The 22053-nt window shown below is 48.6% G+C and overlaps 1 protein-coding gene across 1 annotated transcript in view; it reads right to left on the bottom strand.

The window, feature by feature from the left end:
• Positions 1-12135: 12135 nt before the first annotated feature.
• Positions 12136-22053, bottom strand: part of LOC133229481 (uncharacterized) — a 17944-nt gene continuing 8026 nt past the window's right edge. Inside the window, exons 2-10 of the mRNA XM_061385847.1 lie at positions 20964-20994; positions 17751-17930; positions 17467-17502; positions 13835-13972; positions 13673-13715; positions 13545-13582; positions 12670-12722; positions 12385-12594; positions 12136-12221 (exon numbers count right to left, since the gene is read on the bottom strand). Of these exons, the coding sequence (XP_061241831.1) occupies positions 12475-12594; positions 12670-12722; positions 13545-13582; positions 13673-13715; positions 13835-13972; positions 17467-17502; positions 17751-17930; positions 20964-20994 (639 nt within the window). The 3' untranslated portion in view covers positions 12136-12221; positions 12385-12474. The remainder of the gene's footprint in view (positions 12222-12384; positions 12595-12669; positions 12723-13544; positions 13583-13672; positions 13716-13834; positions 13973-17466; positions 17503-17750; positions 17931-20963; positions 20995-22053) is intronic.

Raw genomic sequence — 22053 nt, 5'->3', positions numbered from 1 at the left:
TAAGATTTCACGGTGTGGAGGCTGTTCATGAGATTTAAAAAAAAAAAAAAAAAACAGTGTGAACCCCCTCTGGACTGTCTGCTGTTTAAAATTCTTTTTCCAGGATCTAACTGAGGGCATTATTTGAGGACAGGTGTTTTTTCCTTACATCCGCGCAGGCCTTTGCCAACAAAGGTTCATCCAGTCAAAGCTATGGTTTTTCCAGTAGTCACATATGGATGTGAGAGCTGGACTATAAAGAAACCTGAGTGTCAAAGAATGGATTCTTTTGAACTGTGGTGTTGGAGAAGGCTCTTGAGAGTCCCTTGGACTGCAAGGAGATCCAACCAGTCCATCCTAAAGGAAATCAGTCCTGAATATTCATTGGAAGGACTGATGCTGAAGCTGAAACTCCAATCCTTTGGCCACCTAATGTGAAGAACTGACTCATTTGAAAAGACCCTGATGCTGGGAGGGATTGGGGGCAGGAGAAGGGGACGACAGAGGATGAGATGGTTGGATGGCATCACCGACATGGGTTTGAGTAAACCCCGGGAGTTGGTGATGGACAGGGAGGCCTGGCGTGCTGCGGTCCATGAGGTCGCAAAGAATTGGACACGACTGAGCGGCTACACTGACTGACCCAGGCCTGCCAGGTGAGTATCAAGTGCCCTGGTGGGCACAAGAGGCCCAAAGTGGCCACAAGGCGGCAGCATTTCTTCCTGCTCCACGTGAAAGTGATCAAAGTGTTAGTGACCCATGGACTGTAGCCCGCCGGGCTCCTCTGTCCATGGGCTTCTCCAGGCAAGAATACTGGAGTGGGTTGCCATGCCCTTCTCCAGAGAAGCGAGCACGAGGAGCCGGGCGTGTCGGGCGCGGGGCGATGCTCTGCAGCAGAAACCCACGAAGTGAGGAAGGGGGAAGGCGACCACCGGGCGCCCGACCGACCCGCCCCGCCCGCGGCGAGGACGACCGACCGCCCACGTCGGTTCCCGAGGGGCGCAGCGCGCCGCGGCGGCTTGGAGGAGCGAGGGGGCGACCCCCGTCGTGGGCCCGACGTGGGTCCGGGGACGGCCGACGCGCCCTCGCGTCCACCCGCCGAGGGACCCGACCCGCGCTCGGGCGAGGCCACCGGGACTCCCCTCGCCCAGCAACGACGTCGGCGGACAGAGGGCAGCTACGCGCAACGCAGCGGGGCCGGGCGGGCGGGGAAGCAAGACGCACCGGGGCGCGGCCCGGGGATCGGCAGACGGACGGACGGAGAGGGGCACCGACGGCGGAGGCGGTGGGCCGCGCGCCACCGCGAGGGGCCCCGGGGCAATTGGAAACCACCCGGACGCAGTGGCCGCCGGGTCCGCCCCGGGGTCTCAGCGCCCGAGGTCTCAGCACCGGGTGGGGGGCGCTCCCGCGGAGCCCAGGACGCCGGCCCCGGGCCGCTCGCGGGGCTGACGCTCGCGCGCCCCAACCCGCAGCGCCGCGGGGGCCCGGGAGGAAGCTCTCCCGCCCGCGTCCCGCGCCCCTCGTGCCACCCGCCGGGCCCAGCTCCCCGCCTCGGGGCCCGAGGGTCCCTTGGGGCCCGGGGACGCCAGCAGCAGGGAGGCCGGGGACGACACCCACGGCCCCGGACAGCGGAGGGGGCGCGGGCGGGCACCCGTGCGGGGCGGGGGGACGGCGGGCAGCGAGGGCCGCGGGACCGGGCCCCGAGGGAGCGACACGGCCGGGCCGGCAGGACAGCAAGCGCGGGCCCCACCGCCACAGGCAGGGGCGCTCCCGGGACGCCGGCCACCCCCGGAGCCCCCACGCCCCGGCCCCGCCGCCCGGCCCGCGTGCCCCGCGCCACCTCGTGCAGCGGAGGGGCCCGGACGCCATCCCCGGCAGATCGGCCCTCATCGAGTAGGACCCCGAGGCTCACGTCGAGGCAAGGGGCCCAGCCACTGGCCGCCGCTCAGGGAGAGGGCCCGCGAGGTCATGCTCCACGCTTTTGGGAAATCAAGTTTTTCTTTTCCTTTGGATTACAGTCGATGTCTGCTGCTCTGTTTTAGGTTGACAAGAATTTGATCCAGTTCTATACAGAGGTGTATCTGTTCTGTTCTTTTAGGGGTCTTTCCCATACGGGCTCTTTCAGTGTGTTCAGTAGACTGCCCTGTGCTGTTCAGCAGGGTTTTCGGGATTGTCTATTTGATATCTAGCAGTGTGTATATGTTGAGGAGGGCATGATGGCCACTCCGGTATTCTTGCCTGAAGAATCCCATGGACAGAGGAGCCTGGCGGGCTAGAGTCACGGGGTCGCGAAGAGTCGGACACGGCTGAGCACAGCAGAGTGTGTATGTGTTAATCCAACCTCTAAATGTCTCCCTTCCCCTCCCTTTGTTGAAATAATCATTGGTGGGCTTTATTAGTCTGTGAGTCTCTTTCTGCTTATGAATTTGTCCATTTGAAAGGATTTATAGGTGCCACCTGTAGTGACATAATATTTCTTTCTCTCTCTGACTTCTCAGTAGGATAAATCTCTCGGTCCATCGTGCTACCGTTAACGTACTTTTTGTTGCTGTCTTTGATGGCTGAGTGTATTCCAGCGTCCAGATGGACCAGTTTCTCTTCATCTCTCTATTGCTGGACATTTGGCTGATGCTGTGTCTTGGAATTTGTGAATTGCACTGCCATGAAATAAGGGAGCAAGTGTCATTTTAAATTCTGATTTTATCCAGATCTAAGGCAAGGGGTGGGCTTGCCTCATCAGCTGGTAACTATTCTTACTGCTGTAAGGAATCGCCACACTGTCTTCCTTCCAGGCTGCACCCACCCATTTCCATCCCCACCCACAGTGTCGGAGGATTCCCCGTTCCCCATACCCTCACAGCATTTAATCTTTGTAAATCTTTTGGAAGATGGCCATTCTGGGGTTGTTGAGCTGATACCTCATTCCAGTTTTATTGGCGTTTCTCTAAGAGTGATGCTGAGCATCCTTTCATGTGCTTGATGCCCATTTCGATGCCTTCTTTGGACATATATCCCTTTAGATCTTGGCCTCTACTGCTATTGGACTGATCGTGTTTTGATATTAAGCTGCAGGAGCTGTTTGCATGTATTGGAGATTAACATGTTTTTTTTTTAATTTGGTTGCAAACATTTTTTCCCTGATTTCCAGGTTTGTCTTTTTGTTGCATTTGAGTTTCCCTTGCTGTGCAAAAGCTTTCACGGTGAATGAGGTCCCTTTTGCTCAGTCTTGTTTTCTTTTTCGTTTTTCTAAGTGTGGATCTGAAAAGAATTTGTTCCGATTTTTTCAAATGGTGTTCTCTATAGTCTCCCTAAGGAGGTTAGAGTCATCATCCCTCAGTTAGCTCTTTAATTGGTTTGCAGTTTCCTTTCTGTATTGGGTGAGGGGGTGTCATCATTTCATTCACTTTTCACCTGTGAAGGAACCCCCCTCCCCCCGCCCTGCATCCTGACTGTTCACAATTTACCCGGCAGCATCAGTGCAGGAGGGATCCCTTTTCATCACAACCTCTCCACTCTTTATTGTTTGTAGACTTTTAGACAAAGAGTATTCTGACCGTGTGAGCTAATACCTCCTTGCAGTTTTAATTTGCATTTCTCTAATAATTAGTGATGCTGAGGTTTCTTTTTTTTTTTTTTAATGTGCTTTATGGCCACATGTATGCCTTCTTTGGAGAAATATCCATTTAGAACTTTTGCCCATTTTTCTATTGATTGTTATTAGCTTTGATAATGAGCTGCATGCATTTAGCTGTTTGTCTGTTCTGGAGATGAATTTGTTGTGGGCATCTTCTTCTGCAAACATTTCTTTCCCATTCTGAGGGTTATCTTTTGCTTTAGTTTCAGTTTTCCCTTCTGTGCAAATGCTTTTAGAGTCCATGAGGTCTCTTCTGTGGACCTGTGTTTTATTTTTCATTATTAAGAATTGATCCAAAATGAAATTGCGGCAATTTATGTCAAACGGCATTCTGCCTGTATTTTCATCAAGAGTTAGGGTCACCATCATTACGTTTAGCTCTTTAATCAATTTGGAGTTTCTTTTTTCTATGTGTGTTAGAGAGTATGCTGATTTAATTCTCTTTTCACTGTTTAAGGAACCTCCTCCCTGTCCTGCACCCTGGCTTTTAACAACTTACTTTCCCAGCATCAGTGTAGGAGGGTTCCCCTTTCTCCACGCCCTCTCCAGCATTTATTGTTTGTAGACTTTTTGACAGAGGCCACTTAACGTGTGTGAGGTGATATCTCCTTGTAGTTTTGATTTGGGTTTCTTTAAGATTTCATGGTGTGGAAGCTGTTCATGTGTGTGTGTGTGTGTGTTTTAAACAGTGTGAATAAAACTGACCTCTGAGACTGGCCTCTGGGCTCACTGCTCTGTTTTGAATTCTTTTTCCAGGACTTGCATGGGTGCCTGCTCAGTAGCCACAGTCGTGTCCAACTCTGTGTGACCCCATGGACTGCAGCGCGCCAGGCTCCTCTGTCCATGGGATTCTCCAGGAAAGAATCCCAGGATGGGTTGCATGCCCTCTGTCATGGGATCTTCCCGACCAGGGATCGAACCCTCGTCGCTGCATTGCAGGCAGATTTTTTTTACCGCTGAGCCACCTGGGAAGCCCCTTTCCAGGACCTAAACGAGGGCATTATTTGAGGACAGGTGTTTTTTCTTTGTATCTGCGCAGATCTGCCTGGTGAACTAAGTGCCCATCCGCACACGTTTTCCCGATTTTGTTACCAAACGTGGCCACAAGGCGGCAGCATTTCTTCACGCGCCACACTTCGATTTTCCTTTGTAGCAGAGTCGATGTCTGCTGCTGTTTGTTTTAGGTTGACAAGAACGTGATTCAGTTATACATAGAGGTATATCTATTCTGTTCTTTTTACGGGTCTTTTCCCATATTGGTTCTTTCAGTGTTTTCAGTAGACTTTGCTGTGCTATTCAGTAAGGTTTTTTGGATTTTCTATTATATAATTATCTAGTAGTGTGTATATGTTCATCCAACCTCTAAATGTCTCTCTTCTCCTACCTTTTTTTAAAATAATCATAGGTGGGTTTTATTAGTCTATGAGTCTGTTTCAAATCTGTTCATTTGAAAGAATGTATAGATTCCACCTGTAAGTGATATGATAGTTCTCTTTCCCTCTCTTACTGACTTCTTGAAGTAGGATAAAGCTCTCAGTCCACCCAAGCTGCTGTTGATGGCGTTTTTTTGTTCTATTTGATGGTTGTGTGTATTCCAGTGTCTAGATGGAACAGTTACTCCTCACTCCTCTATTGATGAGCAATTTGGTTGATGCTGTGTCTTGGAATTTGTGACTAATGCTGCCACGAAAATAAGGGAACAAGTATCATTTTAAATTATGATTTTCTCCTGATCTAAGGCAAGGAGGGTGGGCTTGCCTCATCAGGTGGTAACTACATTTACTGTTTTAACACATCTCCGAACTGTTTTCCTCCCTGGCTGCACCCACCCATTTCCATCCCCGCCCACACTGTAGGCGGATTCCCTGTCCCCCTCGCCCTTGGCAGCACTGAATCTGCAGATCTTTTGGAGGATGCCCATTCCGAGGGGTGTGAGGTGATACCGCCTTGCAGTTTTGATCGGCATTTCTCTAACAGTGACACTGAGCACCTTTCATGAGCTTTTTGGCCATCTGGATGCCATCTGAAGACAAAGGTCTATTTAGGTCTCTGGCCTGTTTTTCTCTTGAGTTGATTGCTTTTTGAAATTGAGCTGAATGAACTATTTGCTTGTTTGGAGATGAATAAATTGTTTTTAAATTTGGTTGTAACCATTTTTTCCCCAATTTTGAGGGGTTTTTTTTCCTTTCATTAGAGCTTCCCTTGCTGTGCAAAAGCTTTTGAGGTTCATGAGGTTAGTTTTGTGGCGTTTTGTTTTGTCATCTTTCTACGAGTGAAACCAAGAAGAAGTTGCTGTGATTAATTTCAAAACCCTGTTCTGCCCATACTTTCCTCAAGAAATTTACAGTATCCATCCCTCCATTTAGCTCTTTAATATATTTGGAGTTTCTTTTCTGTATAAGGTTAGGGACAGCCGTCATTCGTTAATTTTTCACTTAAGGAACCTCCACTCTGTTCCGTGTTCTGGCTGTTGACAATTGACATTGCCAGCATCAGTGTAGGAGAATTTATTTTTCTCCAAAACCTCTCCACCATTTCCTGTTTGTAGAGCTTTTGACAAAAATCATTCTGACTGGTGTGAGCTTATACCTAGGTCTAGTTTTGATTCACATTTCTCTAAAATTATTCCGTGGTGAAAGGTTTCCATGTGATTAAAAAAAAAAATTGTGAGTAAAACTGACCTCTGGAGAGTGGCCTCTTGACCGACTGCCCTGTTTTCCTTTCTTTTGCCCAGACCTACCGGAGGACACATGGTTTCCTTACATCCATCCCCTCAGGCCCGGGTAATTTTCAATGTCCATCGGCCTAGGTTTTGCAGCTGTTGTCACCAAAAGCGGCCACAAAGAGGCAGCATAGCCCCGTGATCCAATGCTTTTTTTTTTTTTTTTGTAACTTTATTTTCTGTTGAAGTAGATTTGATATCTGAACTTGTGTTTGTTTTAGGTGAACAGGAACTTGATTCAGTAACGCACAGATAGGTTCTTTCGGTGTGTTCAGTAGACGTCCCTGTGCTAACAGTAGGTCCTTTTGGATTATCCATCTGATAATAAGTAGTGTGTATCTGTTAAACTCAACCTTTTACTGTCTTCCTTCTCCTGTCTTTTGATTTTAATAATCATAAGTTGGTTTTCTAAGCCTGTGAGTCTGTTCCTGTTTACAAATCACTTCATTTGAATGAATGTAGAGATTCCACTTATTCAGTTCAGTTCAGTCCCAGAGTCGTGTCCGACTCTTTGTGACCCCATGGACCACAGCACACCAGGCCTCCCTGTACATCACCAACTCCCAGAGTTTACCCAAACTCATGTCCATTGAGTCGGTGATGCCATCCAACCATCTCATCCTCTGTCATCCCCTTCTCCTCCTGCCTTCATTCTTTCCCAGCATCAGGGTCTTTCCAAATGAGTCAGCTCTTTGCATCAGGCGGCCAAAGTATTGGAGTTTCAGCTTCAGCATCAGTCCTTCCAATGAACACCCAGGACTCGTCTCCTTTAGGATGGACTGGTTGGATCTCCCTGCAGTCCAAGGGACTCTCAAGAGTCTCCTGCAACACCACAGCTCAAAAGCATCAATTCTTCAGCCCTCAGCTTTCTTTATAGTCCAACTCTCACATCCATACATGACTATTGGAAAAACCATAGCCTTGACTAGACAGATCTTTTTTGGCAAAGTAATGTCTCTGCTTTTTAATATGCTGTCTAGGTTGGTCATAACTTTCCTTCCGAGGAGTAAGCATCTTTTAATTTCAAGGCTCCAGTCACCATCTGCAGTGATTTTGGAGCCCAGGAAAATCAAGTCAGCCACTATTTCCACTGTTTCCCCATCTATTTGCCATGAAATGATGGGACTGGATGCCATGATCTTAGTTTTCTGAATGCTGAGCTTTAAGCCAACTTTTTCACTCTCCGCTTTCACTTTCATCAAGAGGCTCTTTACTTCTTCTTTACTTTCTGCCATAAGGGTGGTATCATCTGCATATCTGAGGTTATTGATATTTCTCCTAGCAATCTTCATTCCAGCTTGTACTTCATCCAGCCCAGCGTTTCTCATGATGTACTCTGCATATAAGTTAAATAAGCAGGGTGATGATATACAGCCTTGACTGTATCTCTTTTCCTATTTGGAACCAATCTGTTGTTCCATGTACAGTTCTAACTGTTACTTCTTGACCTGCATATAGGTTCCTCAAGAGGCAGGTCAGGTGGTCTGGTATTCCCATCTCTTGAAGAATTTTCCACAGTTTATTGTGATCCACACAGTCAAAGGCTTTGGCATAGTCAATAAAGCAGAAATAGATGTTTTTCTGGAACTCTCTTGCTTTTTCGATGATCCAGTGGATGTTGGCAATTTGATCTCTGGTTCCTCTGCCTTTTCTAAAACCAGCTTGAACATCTGGAAGTTCACGGTTCACGTATTGCTGAAGCTTGGCTTGGAGAATTTTGAGCATTACTTTACTAGCATGTGAGATGAGTGCAATTGTGCGGTAGTTTGAGCATTCTTTGGCATTGCCTTTCTTTAGGATTGGAATGCAAACTGACCTTTTGCAGTCCTGTGGGCACTGCTGAGTTTTCCAAATTTGCTGGCATGTTGAGTGCAGCACTTTCACAGCATCATCTTTCAGGAATGAAAGAGCTCAACTGGAATTCCATCACCTCCACTAGCTTTGTTCATAGTGATGCTTCCTAAGGCCCACTTGACTTCACATTCCAGGATGTCTGGCTCTAGTCAGTGATCACACCATCGTGATTATCTGGGTCGTGAAGATCTTTTTTGTACAGTTCTTCTGTGTATTCTTGCCACCTCTTCTTAATATCTTCTGCTTCTGTTAGGTCCATACATTTCTGTCCTTTATCGAGCCCATCTTTGCATGAAATGTTCCTTTAGTATCTCTAATTTTCTTGAAGAGATCTCTAGTCTTTCCCATTCTGTTATTTTCCTCTATTTCTTTGCACTGATCACTGAGGAAGGCTTTCTTATCTCTCCTTGCTATTCTTTGGAACTCTGCATTCAGATGCTTATATCTTTCCTTTTCTCCTTTGCTTTTTACTTCTCTTCTTTTCACAGCTATTTGTAAGGCCTCCTCGACAGCCATTTTGCTTTTTTGCATCTCTTTTCCACGGGGATGGTCTTGCTCCCTGTCTCCTGTACAATGTCATGAACCTCCACCCATAGTTCATCAGGCACTCTATCTATCAAATCTAGTCCCTTAAATCTATTTCTCACTTCCACTGTATAATCATAAGGGATTTGATTTAGGTCATACCTGAATGCTCTAGTGGTTTTCCCCACTTTCTTCAATTTAAGTCTGAATTTGGCAATAAGGAGTTCATGATCTGAGCCACAGTCAGCCCCCGGTCTTGTTTTTGCGGACTGTATAGAGCTTCTCCATCTTTGGCTGCAAAGAATATAATCAATCTGATTTCGGTGTTGACCATCTGGTGATGTCCATGTGTAGAGTCTTCTCTTGTGTTGTTGGAAGAGGGTGTTTGCTATGACCAGTGTGTTCTCTTGGCAAAACTCTGTTAGCCTTTGCCCTGCTTCATTCTGTACTCCAAGGCCAAATTCACCTGTTACTCCAGGTGTTTCTTGACTTCCTACTTCTGCATTCCAGTCCCCTATAGGGAAGAGGACATCAATTACCCAAACCAAAAACAAAAACCACCAGTGGAGCGTGAAGAAATGCTACTGCCTTTCGCTTTTGTAACAGCAACGGGAAAACCTGTGCTGATGGACATGTCCTCATCAGGCCTGCGGGGCTGTAAGGAAAAAAATATCTTTCCTTAACAGATGTCCCCGGGCAGGTCCTGGAAAAAGAATTCAAAACAGTGCAGAGGGTCAAGAGGCCAAGCTCCAGAGGTCAGTTTTACTCACACTGTTCTTTTAAAAATCACACGAAAAGTCTCCACATCCTGAAATCTTATCGAAATACAAATCAAAACTATAACAAGGAATCACGTAGATAGAGAGATATGCTCAGTCGTGTCTGACTCTCTGTGTCCCCACGGACTGTAGCCAACCAGGCTCCTCTGTCCATGGGATTCTCCAGGCAGGAATACTGGGGTGAGTTGTCATTTCCTGCTCCAGAGGATCTTCCTGACCCAGGGGTTGAACCCAGATTCTTCCATCGCAGGCAGATTCTTTACCATCTGAGCCCCCAGGGAAGTAACATAAGCAGGCACAAAAGACCACACATACATAACACGATTCCAGTTATAAGAAACACCCAGAGTAGGGCAGTTTATAGAGACAGAGAGTATACCGGGAGTTATCAGGGGCTTCAGGAAGGGAGGACGGGGCGTCACTACCATTTTAGATTGTCTACGGGGTAAAATGCATGGAAACTGGAGAAGTGTTTTGAATAAGCTGCTCATACGGAGTATTACCTGACAGATCTCTGTAATGGAATTGTTTCAGTGAACTTTTCTTTGGAGCAGTGATGTGGGTCAAACACTCAGCCCTAAAGCCCCGAAGAGGGAAAGAGCCTAGCATTTCAACCAGAAAATGTGAGCAGAAAAAGATGGGTGTGGCTGGAATGAACTGAGCAGAACCCTGACTACAGACTGCAGGGGTGGGGTCAGGACGTGCCAGCCTTGGGGGGCTATTTTTCACTTTCAGTTATAATCATAGATGTATCTCATTAAACATATGAAGTATATATGTGTGTGTAGTTGAAGGATCCTGGTGGCTCAGTGGTAAAGAATCTGCCTACAATGAAGGAGATCGGGGTTCGATCCCTGGATCAGGAAGATCTCCTGGAGAAGAGAATGGCCACCCGCTCCAGTGTTCTTTTTTTCTTTGTGGTTGAGTTCCTTTTCCTGACAACCCCTCCCCAACCACCCTTCCTGGCTCCAGTATTCTTGCCTGGAGAATCCCATGGACAGAGGAGCCTGGCGCCTACAATCCATGGGATTAAAAAGTTTTGGACACAGTTGAGTGACTAACACTTTCACTCTCTGTTTTTGCATAGTTCTTTTACAGTGTTGTTAGTTTCAGGTGTACGCACAGCAATTCAGCTATGCAGATATACATATTCTTATATTCACATAGATATTCTTTTCCAGCCTCTTTTCCCTTTAGGTTATTGTTAATACAAGACACTGAGTCGAGTCCCCCATGCTGTACAGTAGCTCCTTCTTGTTTACCTATTTTTTATTGTAATTCCTCCCTTTTTTCTGGCCGCATTGTGTGACACGCGGGATCTTAGTTCCCTAATCCAGCCTGTGCCACCTGCAGTGGAAGCGTGGCGTCCTAACCACTGGACCGCCAGGGAGGTCCCTGTTTACCTGTCTTACAGATGGTGGTAAGTATATGTTAATCCCAGACTCCCAGCTCATCTCCCCCCACCACCTGCTGTCCCCTTTGGTAACCGTACGTTTGTTTTCCATGTGAGCATTTCTGTTTTGGGAATAGGTTCCTTTGGACCAGGTGATTCTTGCTGGAATGGGGAAGAGAGGGGAAAGGAGAGGACTTTCCTGTGTATTAGAGGTTTAGCAGCATCCTTTGGACTGCAAGGAGATCAGACCAGTCAGTCCTAAAGGAAATCAACCCTGAATATTCACTGAAGGACTTATGCTGAAGCTGAAGCTCCGATACTTTGTCCACCTGATGCGAAGAACTGACTCACTGGAAAAGACCTTGATGCTGGGAAAGATTGATGGCAGGAGGAGATGGGGACGACAGAGAATGAGATGTTTGGATGGCATCACTGACTCGATGGACATGGGTTTGGGTGGACTCCGGGTGTTGGTGATGGAGTCCTGGCTTGCCACAGTCCATGGGGTCGCAGAGTCGGAAACGACTGAGTGACTGAACAGCAGCTCACAGCTGCTTCTCACTGTTCAAGCATTCCCTCATTTGACCCTCACTGGAGTCTGAGAAGCAGGTGTTCTCTAGTGAGGACCAGGAATCTGCTGAGAGTTGTGTGATGCATCTGTCTGCCAAAAATACACACGCAACCTAAACGTTGAGAGTTATGTTTTATTTGTCAGATATTCTTAGGACTCAAGCCCGGGAGGCAGCATCTCAAGTAACCCCGAGAGAACTGCTCAGAGGAGGCGAGGGGAAGAACCAGGTAATAAAGAAGCTTCGCAACAAAAGGCAGATAATCTGAACCTCGAACGCTACCGCCAATTAAAGAAAACCAACTATCCCAAGTTAGAGAATTTAGCGCTTTTCTACGTATGGGAAGATGGAAGCGTCCGGGCTCGCTGAAATCATCACTTCGATGCGCACCTCAGCTGTCTGGGGCCAGGATCCTGCTGTTTTCACATCCCAAGTTCCCTCCGAGCTCACCCTCCGTGGTGGCCGCAGTCTGATGGCTGCTAGATGGCTGTGTTCTTTCCTTCCTGAGCACCCTCAGGGCTCACCAGCTCAGCAGCCGTGGTGGCCGTCATCGCCCATGACTGTAATACCCTTTGTTCACTGATACAGCAGGAAAAGTTCCATCTCTCATATCCCAGAATTTCTTGACGACTGACAAGGCTTCTGTATTCTTGAGTCTTCGGGGAGCTCCAAAGTGAGGACTGGGGCTTCCCAGGTGGAGCAGTGGTAAAAGAGTCCGCCTGCAAAGCAAGAGACTTGGGCTCGATCCCTGGGTCAGGAAGATCCCCTGGAGAAGGAAATGCAGAAGGGAATAGCTACCCACTCCAGTGTCCTTGCCTGGAGAATCCCATGGACAGAGGAGCCTGGTGGGCTACAGTCCATGGGGTCGCAAAGAGTCAGACGCACTGGGCAGGTGCACGCACACACTCACACACAAGATGATGACTCACACACTCCTTAAGGGGCCCTTGCGCCATGGAGGGCACACAGCCAGCTCCACCTCCGCTCTCTGGATGAAGTGAAGGCGGGTCCATGCGGGGCTATACTGAGGAGTCCTCAGGGCTGCAAGATGGGAGTGAAACCTCACTCTCCATGAAGGAATCCTGGTGCGGCTCAGCGGAGGACTCAGAAGAGCCCCATGGGCATTCCTCGGGGTGGACCTGGGAGACACAAAGTGAGGGGTGAGCCCCGGGGGAGGGGCCAGGGGAGGGGTCAGGGGAGGTGGGGAGACTCACCTGCATGTCCCTCTGCCTGTCCTCCTCCGGTGGGAGGTGCACCGAGACATCATCTGCAAGGAAAGAGGAGAGGACAGGCTTCCAGGAAGGGCCTTCTGGTCACCCAGTCCTGCCATCTGTATTTCAGAGCCGTGACGGGGTGGAGTGAGCAGACCAAGTAGGTGATTCAATAGTTAGTCCCCCAGGGGACTGTTGGTAGAAACAATATGGGAGACCCCTGTAAGCGGATGACTCCAGAAAGCAGGTTTGCTTAGCAACAGAACCACGCACCAGAAGCAGGAGACCTGCCCCCAACAATGAACCAGTAGTGGCGTGAGCCCCACAGCCTGCCCAGGGAGCTCTGAATTTAATGATCCATGGGACATGCTCTCTACACACATTAAAAAAGAACAACCATTTGTCGACCTTGCTTGACACCTGAGGGAGGGGCCAGAGGAACCTGCTCTACCGGGAGGAGGAGCTGATGATGGAACTGTGATGTCTACTCAAGAAAGTCAAAGAAGGTCTTCCCCTCCCCACTTTTCCTGTGATTATAAAACTGTAGCCCAGGAAATTCCCGGGGGTGGTACCGCCTTCTCGGCCCGCTTGTAAGCCTCGCAAGCGTCCTTTTCTAGTAAATCACTTCTTATCTACTGCTTCGCGCTCACTGACTTCTTCTCTGCACTGAGACAGGAAGGACTGTGGCACAGGGCTCTTCAGAGCCCCCAGGAATGACACCAGCTGCTTTCAGATGGACGACTGGAAGTAGGGAAGGGCAGTGACATCACACACGGTAAGGCCTGCCCCAGCCTCTTGGCTTCTTCCGAGATGCCTCTATCTGCCCCTGAAGGCAGCCTTCCCCCAGCCCGGCTCCCTCGCCTAATCACTCCTCTTACCGGGATTTTCTTCTGAGAAGTCCATGCCAGGGTTGGAGCTGAGGGAAAGGAGATAGACGCATTAAGGTGGGTCTGAGGAATGAGACAGAAACAGCATTTTCTACTGGGAAGAGTCCAGATTGTCCTACCTGTTAAAATCCGGTTGGCTCTTGGTCTCATTATCAGTGGAACCTATGGAGAGGCAGTGCTGAGAGCCCCGGCTGGCAGGGGACCCACCAAGCCCCTCCCTACGCTCCCCCCACCCACTGACCCCTTCCCCTTCCAGGAACCCTTCCCCTTCTAGGACGTACCCTGTTGGCCTCCACAGCAGCACATGCAGATGAAAAAGAAGAGGAGGAAGAGGAGCGGGAGGAGCTCGATGGCAGAAGTCCCAGACACGACGGCAAGGGATCTTTCTTCAAGAGGGTTTTGGTAGACTTCAGGTAGGTCTAGGAGTTGGAGGACAGTACAGATCTGTGGTTGGTCTCCGGCTGGACCAAGTCACCCTTTCAGGACACAGGTATTGTATTTACTGTATAAGTACTGTGCGCCTTCCATATACGAGTAAGTCAGTGGATGCTTTGGAAACTGGTGAACCTATGCAGTAACAGAATCTAGACACATGAGCCAGTGCACAGAAGTTGTTACTCTTCTGCATATTGAGATAAATTACACAACAAAACTATCTACTGTATTTTGCAGTAGTCATGTATGGATATGAGAGTTGGATTATGAAGAAAGCTGAGCACTGAAGAATTGATGCTTTTGAACTGTGGTGTTGTAGAAGACTCTGGAGAGTCCCTGGGACCGCAAGGAGATCCAGCCAGTCCCATCCTAAAGGAGATCAGTCCTGAAAATATCCATTGGAAGGACTGATGCTGAAGCTGAAACTCCAGTACCTTGGCTACCTGATGTAAAGAGCTGACTCATTGGAAAAGACCCTGATGCGGGGAAAGATTGAAGGCAGGAGAAGGGGACAACAGAGGACGAGATGGTTGGATTGGCTTCACCAACTCCATGGACATGAGTTTGAGCAAGCTCCAGGAGATAGTGGACAGGGAGGCCTGGCGTGCTGCAGTCAATGGGGTCGCAAAGAGTCAGACGTGACTGAGCGACTGAACAACAACAACCCTGGGCTTCCCTGGTGGCTCAGTGGTTAAGAATCCACCTGCCAGTGCAGGAGACATGGATCCATCCATGGTCCAGGAAGATCCCACGTGCCTTGGAACGGCTGAACCCACACACCACAACAACTGAGCCTGCGAGCTGCAAGAACTAGAGAGCCCGTGCTCCACGACAAGAGAAAGCCTCACACAGCGGCAGAGACCCAACACTGCCAAGATTAATGAGTTAATGTTTTAAAAGATAATCATAAAAGATAAAATAAAATTTTGCACATTTGTGACACCATGGGTGGATCTAGAGGGCGTTTGGCTAAGTGAAGTAAGTCAGAGAAAGACAAATGCCACCAGCTCTCACATGTGGAATCTAAAGAACAAAACAAGGGCAGACCTACAGAACCAGAGAATAACCAGGCAGCTGCCGAAGTGACTGAAGGGGATTAAGAAGCACTAACCTTAAGTTACAGAATAAAAAAAATACAGAGATGAAATACACAGCACAGGGAATGTGCTCAATCATAACGTAATAACTTTACATGAGAATAGATGGTACCAGACGCATCCTGGTAATCATTTCATAAGGTATATAAATGTCCAATCATTATATAGTGGGAAAGTGAAAGTCGCTCAGTTGTGTCCAGCTCTTTGCGACCCCATGGACTATACAGTCCATGGAATTCTCTAGGCCAGAGTACTAGAGTGGGTAGCCGGTCGCTTCTCCAGGGGATCTTCCCATCTTCCCAACCCAGGGATCGAACCCAGGTCTCCTGCATTGCAGGCCAGTTCTTCACCATCTGAGCCACCAGGCACAACTGAAATTGCTATAATATTGTACTTCGATTATATTTCAATTAACTTACTAAAAACCTATGCCAAACACTTAGTACAATGTTGAGGTCACAACCAGGGCTCCATATATCTGGAATATGAAAAAACTAACTTACCTCTTGATAGATTCATAAGATTAAAATGAGATCATATGTATAAATGTTGAGAATAGCACTTGGCAGATGGGAAAACCTCAACACATGTTACCTAGCAACTGTTAACATTAAACAACAATGCCTACTTTGAGCAAAAGCTTGTTGTCTGAGCATGACAGGATCGTATCTTAACTGATGCAACACTCTGTTATTATTTCTTTTTCTTTTTTTGGCTGTGCTGCACCGCTTATAGGATCTCAGTTCCTCAATCAGAGATTGAAGCCTGGCCATGGCAACGGCACCTAACCACTGGACCTCCAGAGAACTCCGGTAATTTCATTACAGAAAGAAGGAACCTGGGGCTCAAATGAGGAAATTGCTTGCAAAAGGTCATGAACCAGCAAATCTTGATGTCTTCATTTTACTTCAAGTCTGTCTCCTAATCAAGAGTGCCTTCCTTGTGAAGAGAACTCCCATAGCTGAGAGAGCTGGAAGCAATTAGTGTTGCTGTTCTTTAGTCACTAAGTCGTGTCCGACTCTTTGCGACCTCATGGATTGTAGCCCACCGGGCTCCTCTGTCCATGGAATTCTCAGGCAAGAACACTGAAGTGGGTTGCCTTTTCCTTCTCCAGGGGATCTTCCCGACCCAGGGATCGAACCCACATCTCCTGCACTGCAGACAGATTGTTTACCACTGAGCCACCTGGAGGCAGGTGAGGTGACAGCAAATGGAGAGGACGCACAGTGCCCCCAACAAGCGACACTCCGGAACCCAAAGAGGGACCTGGGGCCTGCGCAGATGTCCCCGGTTCTCTGTGTCTGCGTTCTGAACGTCGATCTCAGCTGTGTTCTCTTTCTGCATTAGCTCAAAACCCGAGCATTTCCTCCTTGACTCATCTGCACCGATGGGGAATAGCTGGAGATCAGGAAGCTTTCTAGAGAGGGGAAGAGGTTTTCCACCGAAGATTGGCAAAATGTTGAAGAATTAAAATACAAAAAATAAATTAAGTTCTTTCCTAGTGGCTCAGTAGTGATGTATAAGGAAAGGACCATAAAGAAAGCTGAGCATCAAAGAATTGGTTCTTTTGACCTGTGGTGTTGGAGAAGACTCTTGAGAGTCCCTTGGACAGCAAGGAGATCTAAGCAGTCCATCCTAAAGGAAATCAACCCTGAACATTCAGTGGAAGGACTAATGCTGAAGCTGAAGCTCCAGTACTTTGGCCACCTGCTGTGAAGCACTAACTCATTTGAAAAACGCTGATGCTGGGAAAGATGGAAGGCAGGAGGAGAAGGGGAAGACAGAGGATGAGATGGTTGGATGGCATCACTGACTCAATGGACATGAGTTTGAATAAGCTCCAGGAGACAGTGAAGGACAGAGAAGCCTGGTGTGCTGCAGTCCATGGGGTCGCAAAGAGTAGGACACGACGGAGCGACTGAACAACAGCTGGTGGCTCAGTGGTAAAGAATCCGCCCGCCAATGCAGTAGACGTCGGTTCCACTCCTGGTCCGGCAAGATCCCGCATGCCAAGGGGCAACTAAGCCCGGGCGCCACAAATAGAGTCCGCTTCTAGAGCCCAGGAGCCGCATCCACTGAAGCCTGGCAGCCAAGAGCCTGTGCTCTGGGAACAAGGGAAGCCGCCGCGGTGAGAGGCCGAGCATCCCAGCTAGAGAGGAGCCCCTGCTCACTGCAGCTAGAGAAAGGCCACGCCCAGCTACGAAGACCCAGTGCAGCCAAAAAATAAATAATAAATAAAAACAAATTATTTAAATTAATTAAGCGAAGCGTGTGGAGGAGGGGATGGTGCAGGTGAGAGGCTGAGGTTCTGTCAAGGCTACACAAGTTCACCCCACGTCCAACTCGGAGTTCTCTGGGAGAAAAAGCGAGGCACCACTCACCGGTCTGTGCCCAAATCCCTTGGTCCCGGCAAAACACTGAAACAGAGAAACACTTGGTGAGAGAAGACGGCCGATAACACAGTGGGCTCCCAAACGCCTCGAGCTTGGGGCGTGACATCCACACCGAACCGGAGAAACGCGGCCCGCGGGTGACGCCTCTGCAGTTCCCTGTCCCGGGACCTCACAGAGGGGAGTCCCAGCAGAGGAACCCGCTTAAGAACCCCTCCTCGGCGCCTTCTTCCCACACCCCCAGCCTCCCACAGGACGGCCCGCGGCCGGCTCACCGAGCCCGAGCAGAAGAGGGACGCCCGGGGACATGGCGATGCGCGGCGCGCAGCCCGCCCAGCACGGCTGCACCGCGGACCGCGCCGCCCGGGCCGGAGACTCCCGCCGCGGAGACAGTGTCACCTGCCCGGCAGAAGGGGAAGCGCTGCTTGTGCAAGACGAGACGGTGCCCCTCCACCCTCCCGCACGGCGCCCGGGCTGGGCGTGAGTTACCTGCGGGTTTCCTGCCGTGATTTTCCGGCCACGAAGATGTGAGAGACCGGCCCTCCACAGAGACCTGCTTTTCTGCCGCAGGGCTTCCCCGATGGTTCAGCGGGGAAAGAACCCGCCTGCAACGCAGGAGACACAGGAGACGCGGGTTCGATCCCTGAGTGGGGAAGATCCCCTGGAGGAGGGCATGGCGACCCCCTCCAGTATTCCTGCCTGGAGAATCCCATGGACAGAGGAGACTGGTGGGGCTACAGTCCACGGGATCACAGAAAGTCGGACACGAATGACTACACATACATCTAAGGAGAAATTTTACTCCTCCCCCTGAAATAGGAGGTCACACGCAACTAGAAAAGACTGAATCTGATATACGAAACTATGAGGGATGGTGTTGCCAACCTTAATCAGACCTGAGAATTTTATGGAGAGTAGTGTGGGTCGGTCCGGGAAGTGGCCTGGAAGACCAATTCTTCTGTACGATATGGACTCTCTGCAGTAACGGTGGGTGTGAAAAGATGCGGCCAAGTCACAGAGAAAGAAAGAAAAAGTTTTAGAGAAAAACATCTGCATGTAATATAATGTGATATGTCAGTTATGCCTCAATAAAAAATGAATACCCAAAACACCCCCAAAACAAGTCCTAAACTTTAGGTATATCATATTCAAACTGAAAGAAACTGAAAGAAAATCAAAGAAACAATGAGGTTGAGACTTCATTATTGAAAAAAAAGAGAAAAAGGAAGCATTGATATTCATTCCATTCCTACAGTTTTGATCATCAATTCTTTCCCACACAGACATAAGTGACATTGAGTAGGACTGTTCTGTAGTTTCACATGCGATTTGGCACCTGGGAGTCACTTGATACATTAATTAGTCACTGGATACACTAATTGCCTATAGATAAATAAACTTAAAAAAAAAAAAGAATCCTTATGTAAGTGGACCCATGCCATTCAAACCCATGTTGTTCAAGGGACAATCAATATACAGTTATATATAATTGCATATAAATATATGTAATTGTATATATGTGTGCGCCTGCTCAGTTGTGTCTGACTCTCTGCGACCCCATGGACTGTAGTCCGCCAGGCTCCTCTGTCCATGAGATTCTCCAGGCAAGACTACTGGAGTGGGTTCCCATGCCCTCCTCCAGAGGATCTCTCTGACCCTGGGATCAAACCCACATTTCCTGCGTTAGTCAGTGGGTTCTTTACTGCTGAGCCACTGGGGAAGTTCATATAAAATTGTATATAAAATTATATATAATTACATGTAAATATATAATTATATACATAATTTATTAATTACACATAAATATATAAAGGTATATGTATGTGATTGTGCACGTATTATTACATGTATATTACTGTGTGTATAAGCACATGTATATTATATATATTTATACATATATATAACTATGTATATTCAGAAGTATATACATTATGTATTCCAGACCCTGTAGGACCTTCGTTTTTTAAACTGGGGTGTAGTTGCTTTACAATGTTGTGGGCAGCAAAGTGACTCAGCCGCACGTATACATGTATCCCTCTTCCTTGAATTCCCTCCCATTCCGGTCACCACTGAGCAGTGAGTAGAGTCCCCTGTGCTGCACAATTCTTTCTCATTAGATTAGTTATCGATTTTATACATAGCAGTGTGTAAATGACCAACCTAGACAACATATTGAAAAGCAGAGACATTACTTTGCCAACAAAGGTCCGTCTAGTCAAGGCTATGGTTTTCCCAGTGGTCATGTATGGATGTGAGAGTTGGACTGTGAAGAAGGCTGAGCGCTGAAGAATTGATGCTTTTGAACTGTGGTGTTGGAGAAGACTCTTGAGAGTCCCTTGGACTGCAAGGAGATCCAACCAGTCCATTCTGAAGATCAGCCCTGGGTGTTCTTTGGAAGGAATGATGCTAAAGCTGAAACTCCAGTACTTTGGCCACCTGATGCGAAGAGTTGACTCATTGGAAAAGACTGTGATGCTGGGAGGGATTGGGGGCAGGAGGAGTAGGGGACGACAGAGGATGAGATGGCTGGATGGCATCACCAATGGAGGTGAGTTTGAGTGAACTCCTGGAGATGGTGATGGACAGGGATGCCTGGCATGCTGCGATTCATGGGGTCGCAGAGAGTCAGACACGACTGAGCGACTGAACTGAACTGATGTATATGTCAATCCCAATCCCCCAATCCATCCTTCCTCTAAAAAAAAAAAAATGTCTTTGAAGTCTGGTATGAGACAGGGCAAGTTCCCCGTGAGCAAGTTCTCTGTCCCCAGGCGCTGCCCTGGGGGCCAAAGTGCAGAGGCTCTCATCCGCTTGGCTGTAGCCGCCATGTTTCTGGTGATCCGGGGGTCTTCACGGTTAACGCCTGGTTCAGCAGAGAAGGTTTCGAGCGCCTTGGTCTCAGTGAACCAGGGAGGAGCCCTCATAACTATGAGCAGCACCCCAAGATTGGCAAGGAGGGTCATGAGCCCCCCTGGCTCAGCCCACGCATCCTCCCCCCAGGTCAGCTCCATGCTTCTCTGCTCTTTCTGCCACTGGGGGTCCCAGGCTCTCCTAAAACCTACCATCCTCGGTTTTGGTGGCACAAGACATGTTTTCTCCTCCCTCTGTCTCAGCCGCCTCTGCTTTCTCCTCCTCTCAACTCCATCTCATCAGATCCACCAGATCTTGGCCGTCAACCTACACATCTCCTCTTGTGACCCCCTCCACCTCCCGAGAATGCATGTCCTCCTAATGTGTCACCTCTAAGGAGACACACCTAAGAAGCTCACCGCTCCTGAGCTTCCAGCCCCAAAGGGCTCCTTGGGCGGCCTCTCACTTTCCAAGCTTTCTCTTGGATGCTTGTTAATGATGGCTGGTCCTGGCCACGTGGAGAGAGCAGTGCCTGTTCATGAGACAGTGTTTACCTCCCGCCCCTCTTTCTACTATCTTGCTCCAGGTACCGTGATGTCCCCACTGGCTGGGATCCACTCTAAGTCCCTCCCACCCACATTTCACTATGTCCTCGTTGAACTCTTTGAGCTGTTTAACAGGAAAACAGGGCTCATGCTTACTGAATGGCTGCAAAATGTTTCCTTCCTTGAACGCGCCATTATTTGCTGAAGCCATACGGCTGACTTTTACATATTCTCCAGCCTTTCTGTGTTAAATGAAGGCAATCAATGCACTTTTTTACAAATGCAATCAAGGTTCTTTTACACATTAGCTTTCCCTCGAGCATGTAGATTCATAGGCTACATTTTGAGGGAGGAAATGCTGAGACTGCTGCTATAAACTGAACAGAAACCGACAGGGAGATTCTGCCCTGGGGAGGTGCCTAATGGACAGTGTAAGGGGGGAGATAAACAAAAACCTGCCCAAGCCTGGTCACAGCTTTGCGGTTCACTACACTTGATGGGCTACAGCGTAAAGCACAGTTCCCTCCTAAGAGGCTTTCTTTCACCAAGTCTTAAGCTACATTGTCTACTGATCAAGGGCTGCCCTGGTGGCTCGGATGGTAAAGAATCCACCTGCAATGCAGGAGACATGGGTTCTATCCCTGAGTTGGGATGATCCCCTGGAATAGGAAATGGCAACCCACTCCAGTATTCTTGCCTGGAGAATTCCATGGATAAAGGAGCCTGGTGGGCTACAGTCCATGGGGTCACACAGTCAGACACAACTGAAGCGACTTAGCACACACACAAGACGAGCACATGACTTGAGACAGCCCAATCAGAGGCACGAAAGAAGTACTTCTCTCTCCCTCACTGGACAAAAAAAAACACACAAGAAAGCAAGTAGCCCAAATTGGCTCTGGTAGCCACCTCATGACCTCCACCAAAGAGATTGCCTTAGGCTCCTCCAACCCCTGTAACAAATAACACCACCTCTGTGACTTGTTCAACTCTGAGTTATGTCAAATTCTTTGCAACCCCATGGACTTCAGCACGCCAGGCTCCTCTGTCCTTCACTATCTGCAGCTTGCTCAAACTCATATCCATTGTGTCGATGATGCCATCCAACATCTCATCCTCTGTCACTCCCTTCTCCTGCCTTCAATCTTTCCCAGCATCAGGGTCTTTTCCAGTGAGTCAGTTC

The sequence above is a fragment of the Bos javanicus genome, chromosome 18, assembly GCF_032452875.1.
Source record: "Bos javanicus breed banteng chromosome 18, ARS-OSU_banteng_1.0, whole genome shotgun sequence".
In the NCBI taxonomy this organism is placed as follows: Eukaryota; Metazoa; Chordata; class Mammalia; order Artiodactyla; family Bovidae; genus Bos; species Bos javanicus.
This window is presented reverse-complemented; position numbering and strand designations above follow the sequence as displayed.